Source organism: Anopheles gambiae, chromosome 3, assembly GCF_943734735.2.
Source record: "Anopheles gambiae chromosome 3, idAnoGambNW_F1_1, whole genome shotgun sequence".
Lineage (NCBI taxonomy): Eukaryota > Metazoa > Arthropoda > Insecta > Diptera > Culicidae > Anopheles > Anopheles gambiae.
Window position 1 is genome coordinate 35208120 of NC_064602.1, and position 14626 is coordinate 35222745.

The following is a 14626-nucleotide window of genomic DNA, read 5'->3' on the forward strand; positions in this document are numbered from 1 at the left end:
GCAGCACACTGTGGCAGTGTGAGATAACACACCGGCCGGCAAATAAATGAATATATGTATGTGCACATGTGTCTGGAGGGAGGTGATGGACCTACACCGTCTGCAGTCGGAGGCTTGGCAGTGCTAAAATCCCTCCCCGTCCTCTAGCCGTGGTACAAACAAAACAGCTCCGGTGTGTCGTCACACCAGACATCGCCCACCACAACAACAACATAGGATATCGCACAGGAAGTGACCGCCGCGTGATTTGTGACCACGGAACAACAGCGTCATCGTCATCGTCGTCACATATTTACATCGGCTTTCCTTTTTGGCCGCCACACCTCAAGCAATTAAGCCGCCCCGTCGTCCGGTGGTTTATTGCTACGGCGTGAGGATTTGGGTCTCCTTCCCCTCTCTCTCTCTCGCTGTGAGTGTTTACTTCAACTTCTTGAATGACTTGGGGTTGTTGTGTTCAGTGCTGCAAAATGTCATGAGCATCACGAGATGTTCACCGACGAAAACAATGAACATATCCGTGTAGCTTGATGCTCATTGTTGATACTCAATGAAAGTGCCGAACACGACACGCGAATGCTTGAGTCCAACGCAATACTCTGACTGACAAGCTGAGCTTGATGTAGGCGCAAGCATAATCATGAACACCGGCGTCAAATGCCACTGTTTCAGTCACCAACACCATGACTGAATCGAAGCTCAAATCAGCGTCACGTACACAACTAAGATGATCAGAGGTGAGACTCAATCAGTTGATGTATCAATAACATTCTTGGTGACATTTTGTTTAGCATCCCACTCTTGGTCACTCACTTGGTCACGACCTTTTCTGTCAGTGATAATCACGACATTCTTGGAGCTTGGCATGGTGTCCCAAGTAGCAAATTGAGCATGCCTTCTCGCTGTGTCTGGTTTGATGGTCTGTCGGGTCAAACAGAGCGAGAAACCATGCTCATTTTGTATATTGGAACCATTCGCACGCACCGCATATATCCCACGACTATCGCGATGATCACCTACTGATCAAGCGACTGACCAAGAGTTGGTTGCACAAAATGTCACCAAGCATGTGATGGTCGCAACAACTGTATGAGTCTCATCTCTGGTCATCACAGTAGAGCTCTCGAGAACGCTGACATGATTTTGTTTCAGCCGGAATTTGGCATGACTATGTCAGTGACATTTTGCAGAACTTATCACAGTAAAAAAAAGTCATGACAAAGCGACTAACCAAGCGTTGGTCGCAAAAATGACACGAAGCATGCATTGGTCACACCAATCGTTTTGAGTAATACCTTCGATTATCACGTACTTAGACGTTGATATGGATTTTGTTTCAGTCAGATTTTGTGTATGACATTGACAGTGACATTTTGCAGCACTGGTTGTGTTACTTAACGACGACGAACTTGGTTGGTCGCGATGTTGTTCGTGCTCTTGTTTGCACGCAGATAACAGATACATCTTTGGGAGAATCGTGGTTTGCAAAATGCAAGGTGGATTGGGCGGCAGATTGTTTGTTTGCTCTTCACAGGGTAGTTTTGTGCTGCGTCGGCCTAGACAAAATATCCCTTTTCTTGGAACTGCTTCCCAAGCGATGGTGGAGTGATTTTGCAGAACCCGAAGCAGACGACCCCGCCACTCTAAATCAGTCTCGCGTGTGTGTGTGTGGGAGATGTGGTGACTTATTTTAGCACACATTAGATTGCCCCTTTTTATTCAACGAAACAGGAACTTGTGTATTTTTTTGGTTTTTTTTAAGCCAAGAAGATAACAAAATAGCCACTCTTTCGTTAGAGTGCCATTTGACGCGCTAGACTAAATGCCCTCCCCTTTCCATTCCATTCCAATCCGCTTGACACCATCTCTCGGCATCGGCATCGCCAGCAACAAACGGCGGAAGTAAGATAAACCGTACCGATACCACACAGGCTCAACAACGCAACACACACTCTCGGGCCACATGGTCCGAAATTGAAGTGGGGTGTGGGTGGCTAGTGCCCCTGGGAAGGAGATGACCGGGGGGTAGGGGGGATGACCAGTACCGGAAGCAAGGGTTAGCAAATTAGTTCCAGCATGTTCAGGTTTCTAGCGTTGCTGTTGCTGCACGGCAGTAGCATGCAGACAGCAACGCCACACAAAACACTCAGCGACCCATAAACATAAAATGGCACCGTCACTAATCGATGAAGAGAGGTAGAGAGCGAGAGGTAGAGAAGAGGAAACACGCAGTTTTGTCACCAAACCGAGAAGGCCAATAACCGCCCCAAAAATTGCACGCGGACGACGCTGTGAAGGCGCGGTGGCGCACGTTGTACGCCCGCCGGCGCATAACACGGGGCCCAAACGCATGACACTGCAATTTCCCTACCCACACAATGGCACACCGGAGGAGCATTTTCTGTTGTTTGGTTTGGTTGGTGGCAACAAAAAAAAGCGACACCAAATTTGTTACCAAATTTTAATTTCGAATCAATTGTGGGTTTGCTTTTTTGCCCCTTCTGCATCTCTTTCTATGGCCTTCTTTAAAAAAACACCAACATTGGCACCCCCGCGAAGGGGACAATGATAGTGGGAGGGCAAAAACGGGGGACACAAAACGCAATTTTGACGCTTCTTCAACCGGCAACCGGATGTGATGTGCGTCTCTCGGCGTATGTGTGTGTGTGTTAGTGCCCCGTATCCGGTTCATTCCAGTCCATTGTCTCTCTTGGCGAGGGGTTGCCCCCACAGAAAGGTTAAATTTTGCACAACGCTATTAAAAATCTCTAAAACAAACAAAATGAGGCCTCTCTTTTCCTACCCCTTCCCTATCGAACACACCTTTTTTGAGGGGTCGAAAAGGGGTAATAGCAGCAGTTAACCGCAAAATAGGAGCCTGCAGGCACCCATTACCTTTGTCCGAGAGCGTACGACCTTGAGCCTCCGAGCTGTGCGGTGGGGTGGGGGGGTTTAGGTTTGGAAGCCACCGAAATGCAATTTAGACGAGCACTAGGAGGTGGCCGCCTCGGTTTTGGGCCACACGCAACACACACCACACCGCCACCATTCGTACGCTGTGTCGCGTATGCGATTTTTGCGCTGCGCAATAGGCGACGGCGGCGGCGGTGGCTCACACACACACACAATTCATCAGCATTGACATTTTGTATGGACGAGCGTGAAGCTCTTTCGCTTTCTATTTTTTTTTGTACTTCTGCTCGTTTCACAGGGGACGGGGAGGCATATCCACCTAATTCCAATCCATCGTCACATGGAGAACAGAGCACGTGGACGACAAAGAGAAGCATGGTGGCGGTGGTGCGTTATTTTGTTTCGTGTTTCTTTTTTTTCGGCTGTTTCGCAACGTTTTTTGGGGTTAATCGTTTGGAATTAGTTGTGGTTGTTGCTTTTTTATTTTGGGAGATGGGATGGAACATAATCTGTGCGCGATCTGTGCAGGTGAAGGTTGGCTTAAGGCACAGGCCTTGTACCTGTGGGCCATGAGGCACCATCACACACGCGCAAACCGGACGGTGTTGACATTTGGAAGCTGAGAAGAAATAAAAAAAGCAGATGGAAAGAACGCTTCAACCCTTGACCTGCCGTCACTTTGAGGAGGCATTCGATTCGCAGCTTCCAGCGTGCGTTTCAAAATGCCACATACTCTCCACACTGTCAACGTGGATGAAATGTCAAAAATATGAAAAATGATTAAAAAAAAAGCACAGCGAGCGTTCCTCTCATTGCACTGCAAATGATGGGCAGCAATTACACGCGAGTGCGCACATCACAACGCACGTTTGCGCGACAATGTCGGTGGTGGTGCTGTTGCGTGTTGTAGCGTGACCCGTGGGCGCGCGCGCACGCTCCTCTGGCTAAAGCGATAGACCAGCTGCCGATGCCTCCACGTACAACACTCGTTGCTGTTGCACACCGAACAGTTCCGTTGTCGATTATAATTGTTCATATTTTTTCATATCCCTTTCCCGGGGTACCCCTTTGCTAGCTTCCTCCCTCTAAACACATCCCGTGATGGCCGTGCTTTAAATCGACGCCTAATACAAACGGGGGCCTGAACGGGGGGGTGGTGGCGGCGGCAGTGGTGGTGTCTCCTCCTCGTGCGCTGCTCATTACGCTTGATATATTTTCCAACAATCACAACCACACACACCGAACCAGATGAGGCGGTGGTGTGGGGCGCGCAACGATGGTGCAATGTAGGGAAGGGAACTGCTACACGTTCCGGCATCTGGCCGGCTCTCTAATGGCGTGCGCACATACATGAGCATGCAATGTTGAAGAGCTCGGCGTTGTTCTCTGCTCTGGCTCCACACTCCAATCATAATCTGATCAAATCCGGAAGCAACACTTCCTCCCTTTCTTCTCGGCGACCTTCCAAGAGGTTGGGAGAAAGAGAGCAGGGGCAGGGGGGAAGTTGGCGTTGGACCTTCCGACTAGAACTAGAGCCCGTTCATTTGGCCCCGTACTTGTGTGCGGATATACAGTTTTCTTCTTTCTTCTGCCGCCAAACCGTTTCTCGGTTGAATCGCCTTCAAATCCCGTTAGTAGTAGAAGCTCCCCAAAAAAAAAGTGTCTGTGTTTGTGTGCCGGAGATACGGGAAACCGGGTCGGAGATTCGAATTCGATTTCGTCAAGCCGTGCCCGGTCCTGCAGCTTCCTTCCGTTAGTTCCATTTTCACACAAACACACACTCGACTCGACGGAGATTTTCTCTGTTTCTAAAAGTAAGAGAAAACCATACATAAAAATATAGCCAACAAGCGATCAAACACAATAAATCCATTCTCCCCTCCTTCCTCCCCATACACACATATAAACCTTCTTCCTAGGGGACACGGTGGTTTAGTCGCCGGCAACTTGCCAACATACTACTCAGCGGCCGCCGCCGCCTCTGTGCTATCATAAAGCTATATTTTTGCGGCCTAACAGCCCCCTTCCCCCTCATTTATGACCGTTTTCAACGCGACCGACCATCATCAAACCGACCGGACCGTGTAATAGGCGGACACGCTGCCGGCTTTGGTGTTCCGCAAAAAAAAAAAAACACACACACATGGTTTAATTATTTGTCTTTGCTTCTTGCGACCACCACCATCATCACCCCCTCGCCCCCTTCTTTCTGGATGAGTGGTTAACGTTAGACCAAGCCGCAAATTAAGCCACCCAGGACAGACGGACGGACAGGTATATTATGTATAGAGAGGAAGGATTGATGGTTCCAAGGAAAAGGATTGATTTGCGCCCAAACGGCGGCTTGCTGGATCGGCAAAAAGCCAATCACGCAGAAATTTGCACCACCATCAAATGGCGGAAATCATTAGGCTGCGGCGTTCATGGTGCTGCCCCTGCCTGTTCGTTGATAGAGGCGAGTGGCTGCTTTTATCTTTTTGTGCAGAGGACGTCTTTTATGACTCTTGCCTTTAATGCGCAAAGAACAGGGATTGAGACGCTTGGCCGTTCCAGTGTGCACGCTCTCTCTCTCTCTCTCTCTCTCTCTCTTTCTCTATGCCGATTTGAAGATGCAGCTTTATCGGCGTTTATTTCTTCTTCTGATGTTCTTATGTTTCTACTCCACGATACTCCAACTCCAGACTAAAATGAAGCGGTTGCACACATGTGCTAAGTATAGGACCGCTCTTCGGGCAATGCCAATTCGTTCACGCACCAATGGATGGAAGAACACAACTTTGCTACCACTCTTCTGCCAGTTAACGCATTCCGTTCCTTCAGCTAAACGATGCTAAAAGAAGAAAAACATGCAAATAATTGCAATTGTGTATCACTCGTATCACTCCCGGCCCTTCTTGCTTCCCAGTTCTGGCCGAAGAATGGTTTTAATTGATGAGTAATAGCATCATTCCGGAAGGTGCCGTAGTAAAAAGTAACACTTTTGCAAGTGCACACGCACACACGCTCCAGCGTTACCATTTAACGAGCATTAAGAGCATCTCGATACTCTAGTGGCGTCCCTCCATCAATATGCCCACAGTACGCACCGACGCGGCCATTGAACGTGCCACAAATTAGCAACAAACGCAGCATCATCTAGCGCGTGTGAGTGAATGTGTGAATTTCTAGGCGAATATGTTAGCACCAGCTATTTATCATGCAGCCTTGGGTGTGAAGTGGCCAGAGCCGCGGTGAGTCACCTCTTGCTACATACACACGGCGGCTCGGTCAGTGTGTCTCGGATACTTACAAATGCTGACGGATGCAGATGGTGCTGAACATTCCCCTGCCGGAGCGGTTGGGGCGGCTGGGTCGACAGGATGACGTGCCGGAGCGTACCGTTTTCGTCCACTATCTGCTGCATGATGTGGCCCTGCGGTACCTGCATCGGCATCGCCATCGGGGGCGTACCGTTCTGCGACACCATTGGCAGTGTGACGGGACCTGTGTTGGAAGAAGGGAGAAGAGAAAAGCGAAATGTAATTAGTATATTAGTACAAAGAACGGAATATCTGGATAATTTCCATCTCGCGTAGTAGCATCATCGACAAACTTCTTCGTGAAGGAAATGAGCGCGCAAAACCCGGGGGAAAACGATACACCACAGGTCATTGGCAACGTTGTTTACGCTTTCAGTTTTTCCCCACTTACCCACCCACTCCAGTAACCCCACACCTCCTCCAAAACATCTTCATGCCCTGCACTGATTGAGAGATAAACCTTCGTGCTGCTGGTGCTTCCGTTTTTTTGTTCTTATTGTGGTGTAAATGTGCGATTCTTAAAATATCCATCGTGTTTGGTGGACCAGCCACAGCAAGACGGTAGTGGGGAAGGAGGACTCGACCTGATTTTCCCGACCGACGCTCCGGCGCAGATTAAGATATGCACGAAACGAACACTCCTTGCGATATTGTTATTTACGTATGCACTTTTTCAAAGAAAAAGCGTGAAGTAAGCCGACGAACGTCACACATGTGGAGACGGACGGCAAGGTGGAAGCGAAGCGTCAGGAGTCAGCCAATATTAAGGAGGTCAGACCATAAAACACAACAGATGTGCGTGTTGTGACGGAGTGATGGGCAGCGCAGTACCTGGTAAACCTTAGGTCAGACATTCCAGGACACACAGACACACGGACATAACACACACGCGTCTCGTCAAACAGAGGAGCAGACGCGGATGATTCCTGTGCACCACACCGTCGTGTGTTCGGTTAATGCCCTCGCGCGAAAAAACATGCCAATTGGTGGCAAATAAACACAAACCACCGCAAACCGGATGTCTTATGGCCCTTCTCCCCTTCAGACGGTCTGCCGAAATCCGTTCGACATCCAGTGCTGAACACAACATTTCAGCTGATTTCAGCAATCTTCTGTTGACGTAGTGTGAGGCAGGGAATGTGTTTGGGGAGAGCAAAAGAATGGCAGCAGTACCGTTGGTTATGCTGTTTTTTTTTTATGTTGTGTTTCACAGGCATTATATTCGGCCAACAGGAAAGCCGAAAAAGCCGATCACGCGACCGAAGCGACCGGATAAAGAGCCAGAGAGACATAAAGACCAAATTCTGCATCAAACGTTGGCGTCTTTTGCGCAGTTGGAAGTGATTTTAGCGTAGCGTCTGTTTGCTTGTGATGTTGGAACATCTTTCTGCGACATCAGCATAACAAAGAGCTTCTTGCTCGATGTCTTTAAGCGTTTCAGTACTTGTGAGTAATTAATCTGGAGTAAATGATCCTCCAATGATTCTTCCCGTCATCTCTCAGCTCTCGGTTAAGGTTCTCCAATTGCAGAACTGCATCGACGGTAACTGCCCTTGACGCGTAAATTCCCAGGGTGCTCATCGTGTGTTTGATGCCACTCCCGGGGCGTCCAAAGCAATGTCCAGCCAAGCCGAAGGGAACTCGCAGGAATCTCGCGCCTTGTGAGGACGGGGACACGGGAAACATCAACAACAACGCGAGACGCTAATTGACACCTAAATGCTGGTCTGTGTGCACCACCACCCTGTCGGGAGAGGGTGTGTATGTGTGGGTATTCCCTCGGCAGTCCCTCCGCTCTTCCTATCGATCCCGCAGCATTCCCTCAACTCTCCCTGAGGTCCAACGTTATTCGCTTTGGACACGCTTTCTTCACGCGTTCAGTAAGGGTGTGCGTGTCAGGGCGCGTCTGGCGAACACCATGTGTGTGGCGTGTGGTGGTCCGATCAATTGATGAACGATTTTTCACCACAACAAGGGTCATCCCAGGGGAGAGCATGCAACATGCGGGTTTGGCGGATGCACTATTCTGCAGCAAAGGGAATTCAACAAGGGTTCCATAATACTACTTAAGGTTTCTATAATAACTATACTTATGGAGCTATGGTGAGATGTTGAAGATGCAGATTATCGGCGTGCAGTGCGCAAACGATTTTCCTATACACAGTAGTCCACAATTAATGGCTGTTTTCTCTAGTTTTCTAGCAGCACCAGCAGTAGTATCACAAACAAACAAATGACAATCTTCTGAATAATGATTTGATATCTTTGCCTTACCAACGGACAGACAGAGCTGTTGTCCAGCGACAAACACTGCCCTTCCGTTTTTTTCTCTCCAAACAACAAAACACACTCCAACGAGGAAAGCTTCGGAAAGCAACGGAGGCCCTAGGCAGAGGACGCGAAGGACGCCAGGGCCAGACCGCCAGACGGTCATTAATATTTCGTGTTTATATACATAGACAACTCGTGCGCTTCAGACTCCCCAGACGCAAACCTCTCGCTCTCTCGCTCTCTCTCACACACACACACACACACACACACACACACTCCAAGCCCTTGTAGGTCGTTTCATCTTCCCTTGCGCCACCCCAAAACCCGCACGTGTGATGGCAGAAACCGAATGGAAATACATTTCGGGGTACTAACCCGATGCGTACTCGACCCAAACCAACCCAACCACATAGCGCTAGAGCATGCATTTTGCGTTCCACGAGCTCTCACACGCTCTCACTCACTCGTCTAGGCGGATTGCTCCCTTTCCTGCGCATAGCGTAACATGGAGCTCCAGTTTCCAAGCGCCATCATAACCCAACCACCACCCTACACGCCGAACGAACGAAGTTGGAGAGCAGAAAAAAGAGCATAACTAATCAAGGTCATTATTTGCACAGAGTACAATCAACCCGTTTCGCGTGTCAGCAGCGTGCCTCCTTGGGCGTACCGTCCGCCCTTTTCTTTGCTCCCCCGTCCCGGTGGTCTCTTTGGGAGGGGAGAGTGTTGGAAAATTGAGCCAGAGAGAAAGAGAAGAGAAAAAACCCCCCAAGAACGATCATCTTCTACCCACCGTTTAGAACTCTCACCTATCCCTTCCCTTTAAGGCGAGTGTTTATGTGGTGGTGGTGGTGGAACCAGTTTTGAAGTTCTTCACCTTTCTGCGCATCTTTTCCACCCTCGAGCAATGGCTCAGCTGGGCAGCCAAAAAGAAGGGGTACGCAGCCGCTGCAAACCCCAATAAACGGCCAAAAAACCGGTCAAGAGAATCTGGATCTTTTCGCCACAGCCAGAGAGAGAGTCCTACCACAAATATGCCCACACACAAACACACACACACGCTTCGAAGGACGTCGTTGCTTGGTGGGAGAAAGAAAGATTCGATGAATAAAAATCAAAGAAGCAAACAAACTTGGAGGCGAACGTATCATCGGTGGTCGCGTGGAACGATCAAACCATATGTAGCAGCGGCTACTTTCCAGCTTCTTTTGCTGGCGCCTCGGTCCTCAAGCAACCCTCCAAAAAGTGTGCCCTTCACCACACATTCACCATCATCGAGAGGCAGCCAGAAGGGCACTTTAAACGGAATCAGGGAGAGAAAGGGAGGGGAGGGGGAGGATTCCAAAATTCCATTCTCGAAAATGCCGAACTGCTCGCCAGGTTCTTAAGGGCACACGGCGAAAGAGAGAGAGAGAACCTTCCTTCAGGGTGTGTTTGTGCGGATGATGATGATGATGATGATGCTGATATGGAGTCTTGCCCGTAATAGGCTTCAAGCTCTTCTCATCCTCTCTGCTTCATTTTCGACCTTTCATCATATGATAAACAACAATAAGTGAAATCCCGTTACCTAGCGACGAACCTCTTGCTCCTCCCGTTCTCTCGCTCTTTTCCTTCGAGTCTGGTACGCACTCTGCAATCCTTCCAATTGCTTTTCGTAGCGACCTTTCCTAGCTTGGCGTTGTTTTTCTTAACCCGTTCCTACCGTACTAGAGCAGCAGCAGCGCCAACATTCTTGGCTGTACTGAATTTGGTGCTTAGTCCGTTACCTGAGGCGAGTACTGTGGTGGAAAGCTTTTTTTCGCGGTTATATCTTTCTCTTGCTTGAAGGAATTGGATCAAGTTTAGGTAAGAACCCAAGACCTTTTCAAACAAATTACTTTATCTCATCGTAGAATATTATGTATCATATTATCTAATAAAAAGGACAAATTAAACCAATTGCCTTAAACCAGACATAACAACATGAATTTGCTCTTCAATTCGCTTGGTTAAGTACTACGAACAAAATCGTTGAGAAATGATCACTTCCAAGAAACATTAAACGTTGTCTCTATGCACCACAGAGCGCTGATACACTCTAAAGCCACATTTTACGTATCTATCTATCCGCACCGCACATGACCTCTCTATCGCGCAATGCATTTGTCCCTTGCGGCTGCGGTGCAGCATTAAGTGGAGATATATATATTCGGTACCCGGTGTGGCCCTTGAGGTGGCTCTAACTTGCATCACCATCCCGCTGAAGGGGAGGGAAAATCTACCACGGGAGAGCACGGGTGAGGGAAGGAACAACGTTAACGTTAGGGTTTACGATCGCGCAATGCTGGTGGTGTGCGATGGTGTCGTCTTTTATAGGAGAACATTGGGTTGATATTTCAACATATTGGAGAAGCTTTAGTCAGACGCTTTTCCACATACCACACACCGCCCTGTGGACACCACCACGTTGTTCTGGGGGGGGGGGGGGGGGGGGGGGGGGGGGGCATAAAGATTGGGGTCAACGTGTGGCAGAGAGTACACCACTTTTAGTGCAATTCTGTACCGCGTCCCATGAGGTAGGGCAGTACACCACCCTCGCGTACAGCCCAGAGACCGGAGACCGGAGAATGACATTAACGACATGGTTAAGAATTGATGGCGACATAGCGAGTGTGTTTTTGAAATAGATGGGTTTCTCCGTCTGCTGTAATCGATTCGCGGAATTTATGTGTCGAAATCGAAGCCACACAGATAGTGGTAGTGCTTTCGTAAAGATTCATTCATCATGCATCTCCAGGGTTGAGTGATTCGAAATACGAATTGCATTTGAACATCGATTCAAAGCGAGTTTTTCGTGAAGTACAGTAATAGGACACTAATAGAGGTAAAATGTGTATTATTTTTTGAGTTTTTTTATCTTTAAACAAGTGCAGAGATGAATCTTCAAGGATCTCAAGATTCAGAATCATGAATTAATATTAGAGACATATAACGTATATCCTCGAAATAAGAGATGTAGCTTGATTTAAGCGTCATGTAAGTATAAAACGCCATAACGACTCGCTAAGCATTTGGTGTATATTAGGATTGAACATGCGACATTTGGCGTAAAAGCCCCAGCGCTAGGCACGACGCTACGAGCCAGCTGAAAGACGACAACGTTAATTGCTTAATATATACATGGATTAGCTCCAGATAAAAGTGAATACTTTATCGGTAAGCAACAAAGAAATAACGCTGTATGGAAATGAGTAGCATCACAATAAATCAGCAAAAGTTCGCCAAGTTGAACATACCCATTAATGGTAATGCCAGCACGCAAGCCACTGAAATGTGCATTTAATGCTGGAAATTACATTCACCATGCGATCTAACCATCACGAATGGCAAATCGTCAATCCCTTGCCTGTTCGGCCTGGGAAAGCATTTTTCCCAAAACCCGAACCAAAACAAAGAGCAATAAAAGGTGGACCGTTTGCGATAAACTTTAAGTAAGTTGTACGTCTAATTTCGACCTTGTTCGCGCGATGGGGTGAGATGCGAAAAAAAACAGAAAGACAAAAAAAGCACCGTACGACATTAGGCACCGTGGAGAAGAAGCACCGTCTTCAACCTTTTCAAAACCATCATCATCTTCATCGTCATGTGGAAGATGTGATTCCACCTTCCTCTGCACACACACACACAGACACGAACGCGAAACAATCCTCTTTCACCATAGCCACCCAGCCAACCATCTCGAGCAAAGTCAAACGAGTTTTTTCGTCGATACTGCGAAGAACAGCCGGGCCAAAGTCTACACACATGCACACGGAGCAAAAATCGATGCGACCAACAACTCCAGCAAGACACGGTTCCCTCTCCAAGAGACAACGGAAGACGCTACTTCTCGAGATGTGGCCGGAGCGGAGCAGCGGCTTGAAACGGATGCACGAAACGACCTTTAATGATAAATACGTGCGCCGCCGCCGCCGCGCGCTAGAGAGCGCTCTAGAGTGGTGGTGGTTTTCCCTCCCCGTTTTCGCCCAAGGTCCACATGGTTTGCCACGTCCACGGCAACATCTACCAGCATGTCCTCTCTCCCCCCTCCCCCCACCATTCACCACGTTACTGCGCGCTATTCCAGAAATTCTGCGAATCGCGGCTCAATCGCTCCACATGCGCGGCGGCTTAAAAGTTGCCCCTTTTGCGGCCTCGGCCTAGGGGATGATGATGCTGCCAAATGGGGGCGCAGCAGCAGCAGGGCAATTGGGCGAAGGGAATGCGGTGAACATGGCGAACCACATTCTACGAGTTCGGCGAGTTTTGCACTACACCGCGAGGGGACGATTCGAGCTGTGATGATCATCCCTCCCCGTTCAGGCCAGGGGCTCGAGAAACCTCAGCCCAGATGATGATGATGCTGATGATGACTTCGATGACTCGCGCGATGACAAAGAAAACCGGCCACATCACACCGCGAACACCGGGAGAAACAAAAACTCGCGAAAAGCGCGCCCTCTCGTCTTCCCTTAGCTCCCCGCTCTCCCCAGGAACTGCTCAAATGCCTTTCTCGGTTCCGTGTGTTCTTCGCAAACTATTCGCACCACAATCCCCATCACTTAACCTCACGAGTCACTCGTGACGGTAGTGGTAGTAGTAGTAGTAGTAGTGTGCGGGCACATACACACACACACACAGTGACAAACGCATCCTCACAACGGCACAACCAGTTTCTTGCCATCCACATCACACACCAATTCCGGTTGCTGGCTCTCTCGCGATGGTTGGGTCTTTCCCAGTAAGCTGCCATCCCCAACAACCCCTCTTCTGGTGAGGGTGCGCAAACCACCTACAACGAGAGAAGCTCGAGATCGGTAGACGTGTCACGTCGATACAGGCAAGAGACAGAGAGACACGCACACAGCCGTGGCTTGGGCGACACACGTTATGCTTTTATGCTTATCATTATTTCAGGACAGCCTCAAAAACGGGTTTCCGTGGAAGAGTTCCGGGATGCAAAAACACACACCACATGTTTCAGTGTTCAATTAGTGGGTTTTATCGGTATTTGGGAAGCTGTTTAACATACATTTTAACCTGCTGGAGAGGCTATACCCTGCGCGCACGGTGACCTTTCCGGGCTTGTCGCGGCAAACTCATGAAGATGAATGTTTCTAACCTGCCTGCCTTTGTCTCTCGTTGCGCTGCGTGCTATTTGTGGCCGATGACAGCAAGTACTGCAATCGGAAACATGCACTTGTTGCTCACCGAAACAATGTTGTGATAGGCAGCACTAAACACACGCCATTATTATCATTTAAAAGCCACTTTAATTTTGTTGGGCACAAGTGCGCTTTGTTTTAGGGCGAAATAAAACCCGATTAATAGCTTCTCGAGAGTTAACAAGTCGTTAAAAAATAAACCATGTTGTTGCGTGTTTGGCTTGTCGCGAATGTCCCCACCGCTGTTGGAGAGGAGTCATCGCCACAGACTGTCATAAAGTTGTGTGGCAACCAACTGCCACAAATGCAATGCATGCATTTTAGTTTTTGTTTGCATTTAGAATGTCAAAAAAATATATAATACAACAACCATTAATTTACATAAATATAAATCAAAATTTTTCCCAAGACCGTCTCCTCCCTGCTTTTTAGGCACAAGAAGGTTAATTGGCGGAAATGGTAGAGGTTAATCCGTGTCTGCTATTTTTTTTTTTTTTGCATTCGTTTTCCGGTGCACAACAATGTTCTTCCTCTTCGTTCTGTAGGCTTTTTGCTGCTTTGTTTGCTTTTGTTCAGATCGGAAGAATATCACACGCAAATAAAAACAGCCAAAAGAGATTTCGCGGATTAAAAGTCTAAAAATTCGCACCCATTGGCAGTTAAAACGACTCTCCCCTGATCATAACAAACTTCTGCTTAATTGCACACTGAAAATAAAACAACGTGGTCCTCCGCGTGTTCCCGGAATTTATGTTTTCCATTTCAGATAAAGCTATATTCTTCCCGCGTATCTCTGTTTAAAGCCCGGAAGAAGAAGAAAAAACCCCCATCAAATGATGTGCATCTGGGAGGACCAGAAAAACAATGCATTTTAAGAAAATTGCATCCCCATCCATCCATCCGTGGCGGGTCCGTGTGTCTGGTTGTTTGTTGATGGTTCGTTTAGAGATAATTAAAACT

The 14626-nt window shown here is 48.2% G+C and overlaps 1 protein-coding gene across 6 annotated transcripts in view; it reads right to left on the reverse strand.

The window, feature by feature from the left end:
- LOC1271382 (fibronectin type-III domain-containing protein 3A) overlaps positions 1-14626 on the reverse strand; it is a 60311-nt gene that overhangs the window by 12033 nt on the left and 33652 nt on the right. For all 6 annotated transcript variants that reach the window (XM_061659192.1, XM_061659193.1, XM_061659194.1 and 3 more), the window contains exon 3: positions 6200-6393. In XM_061659192.1, coding sequence (XP_061515176.1) covers positions 6200-6393 — 194 coding nt within the window. The remainder of the gene's footprint in view (positions 1-6199; positions 6394-14626) is intronic.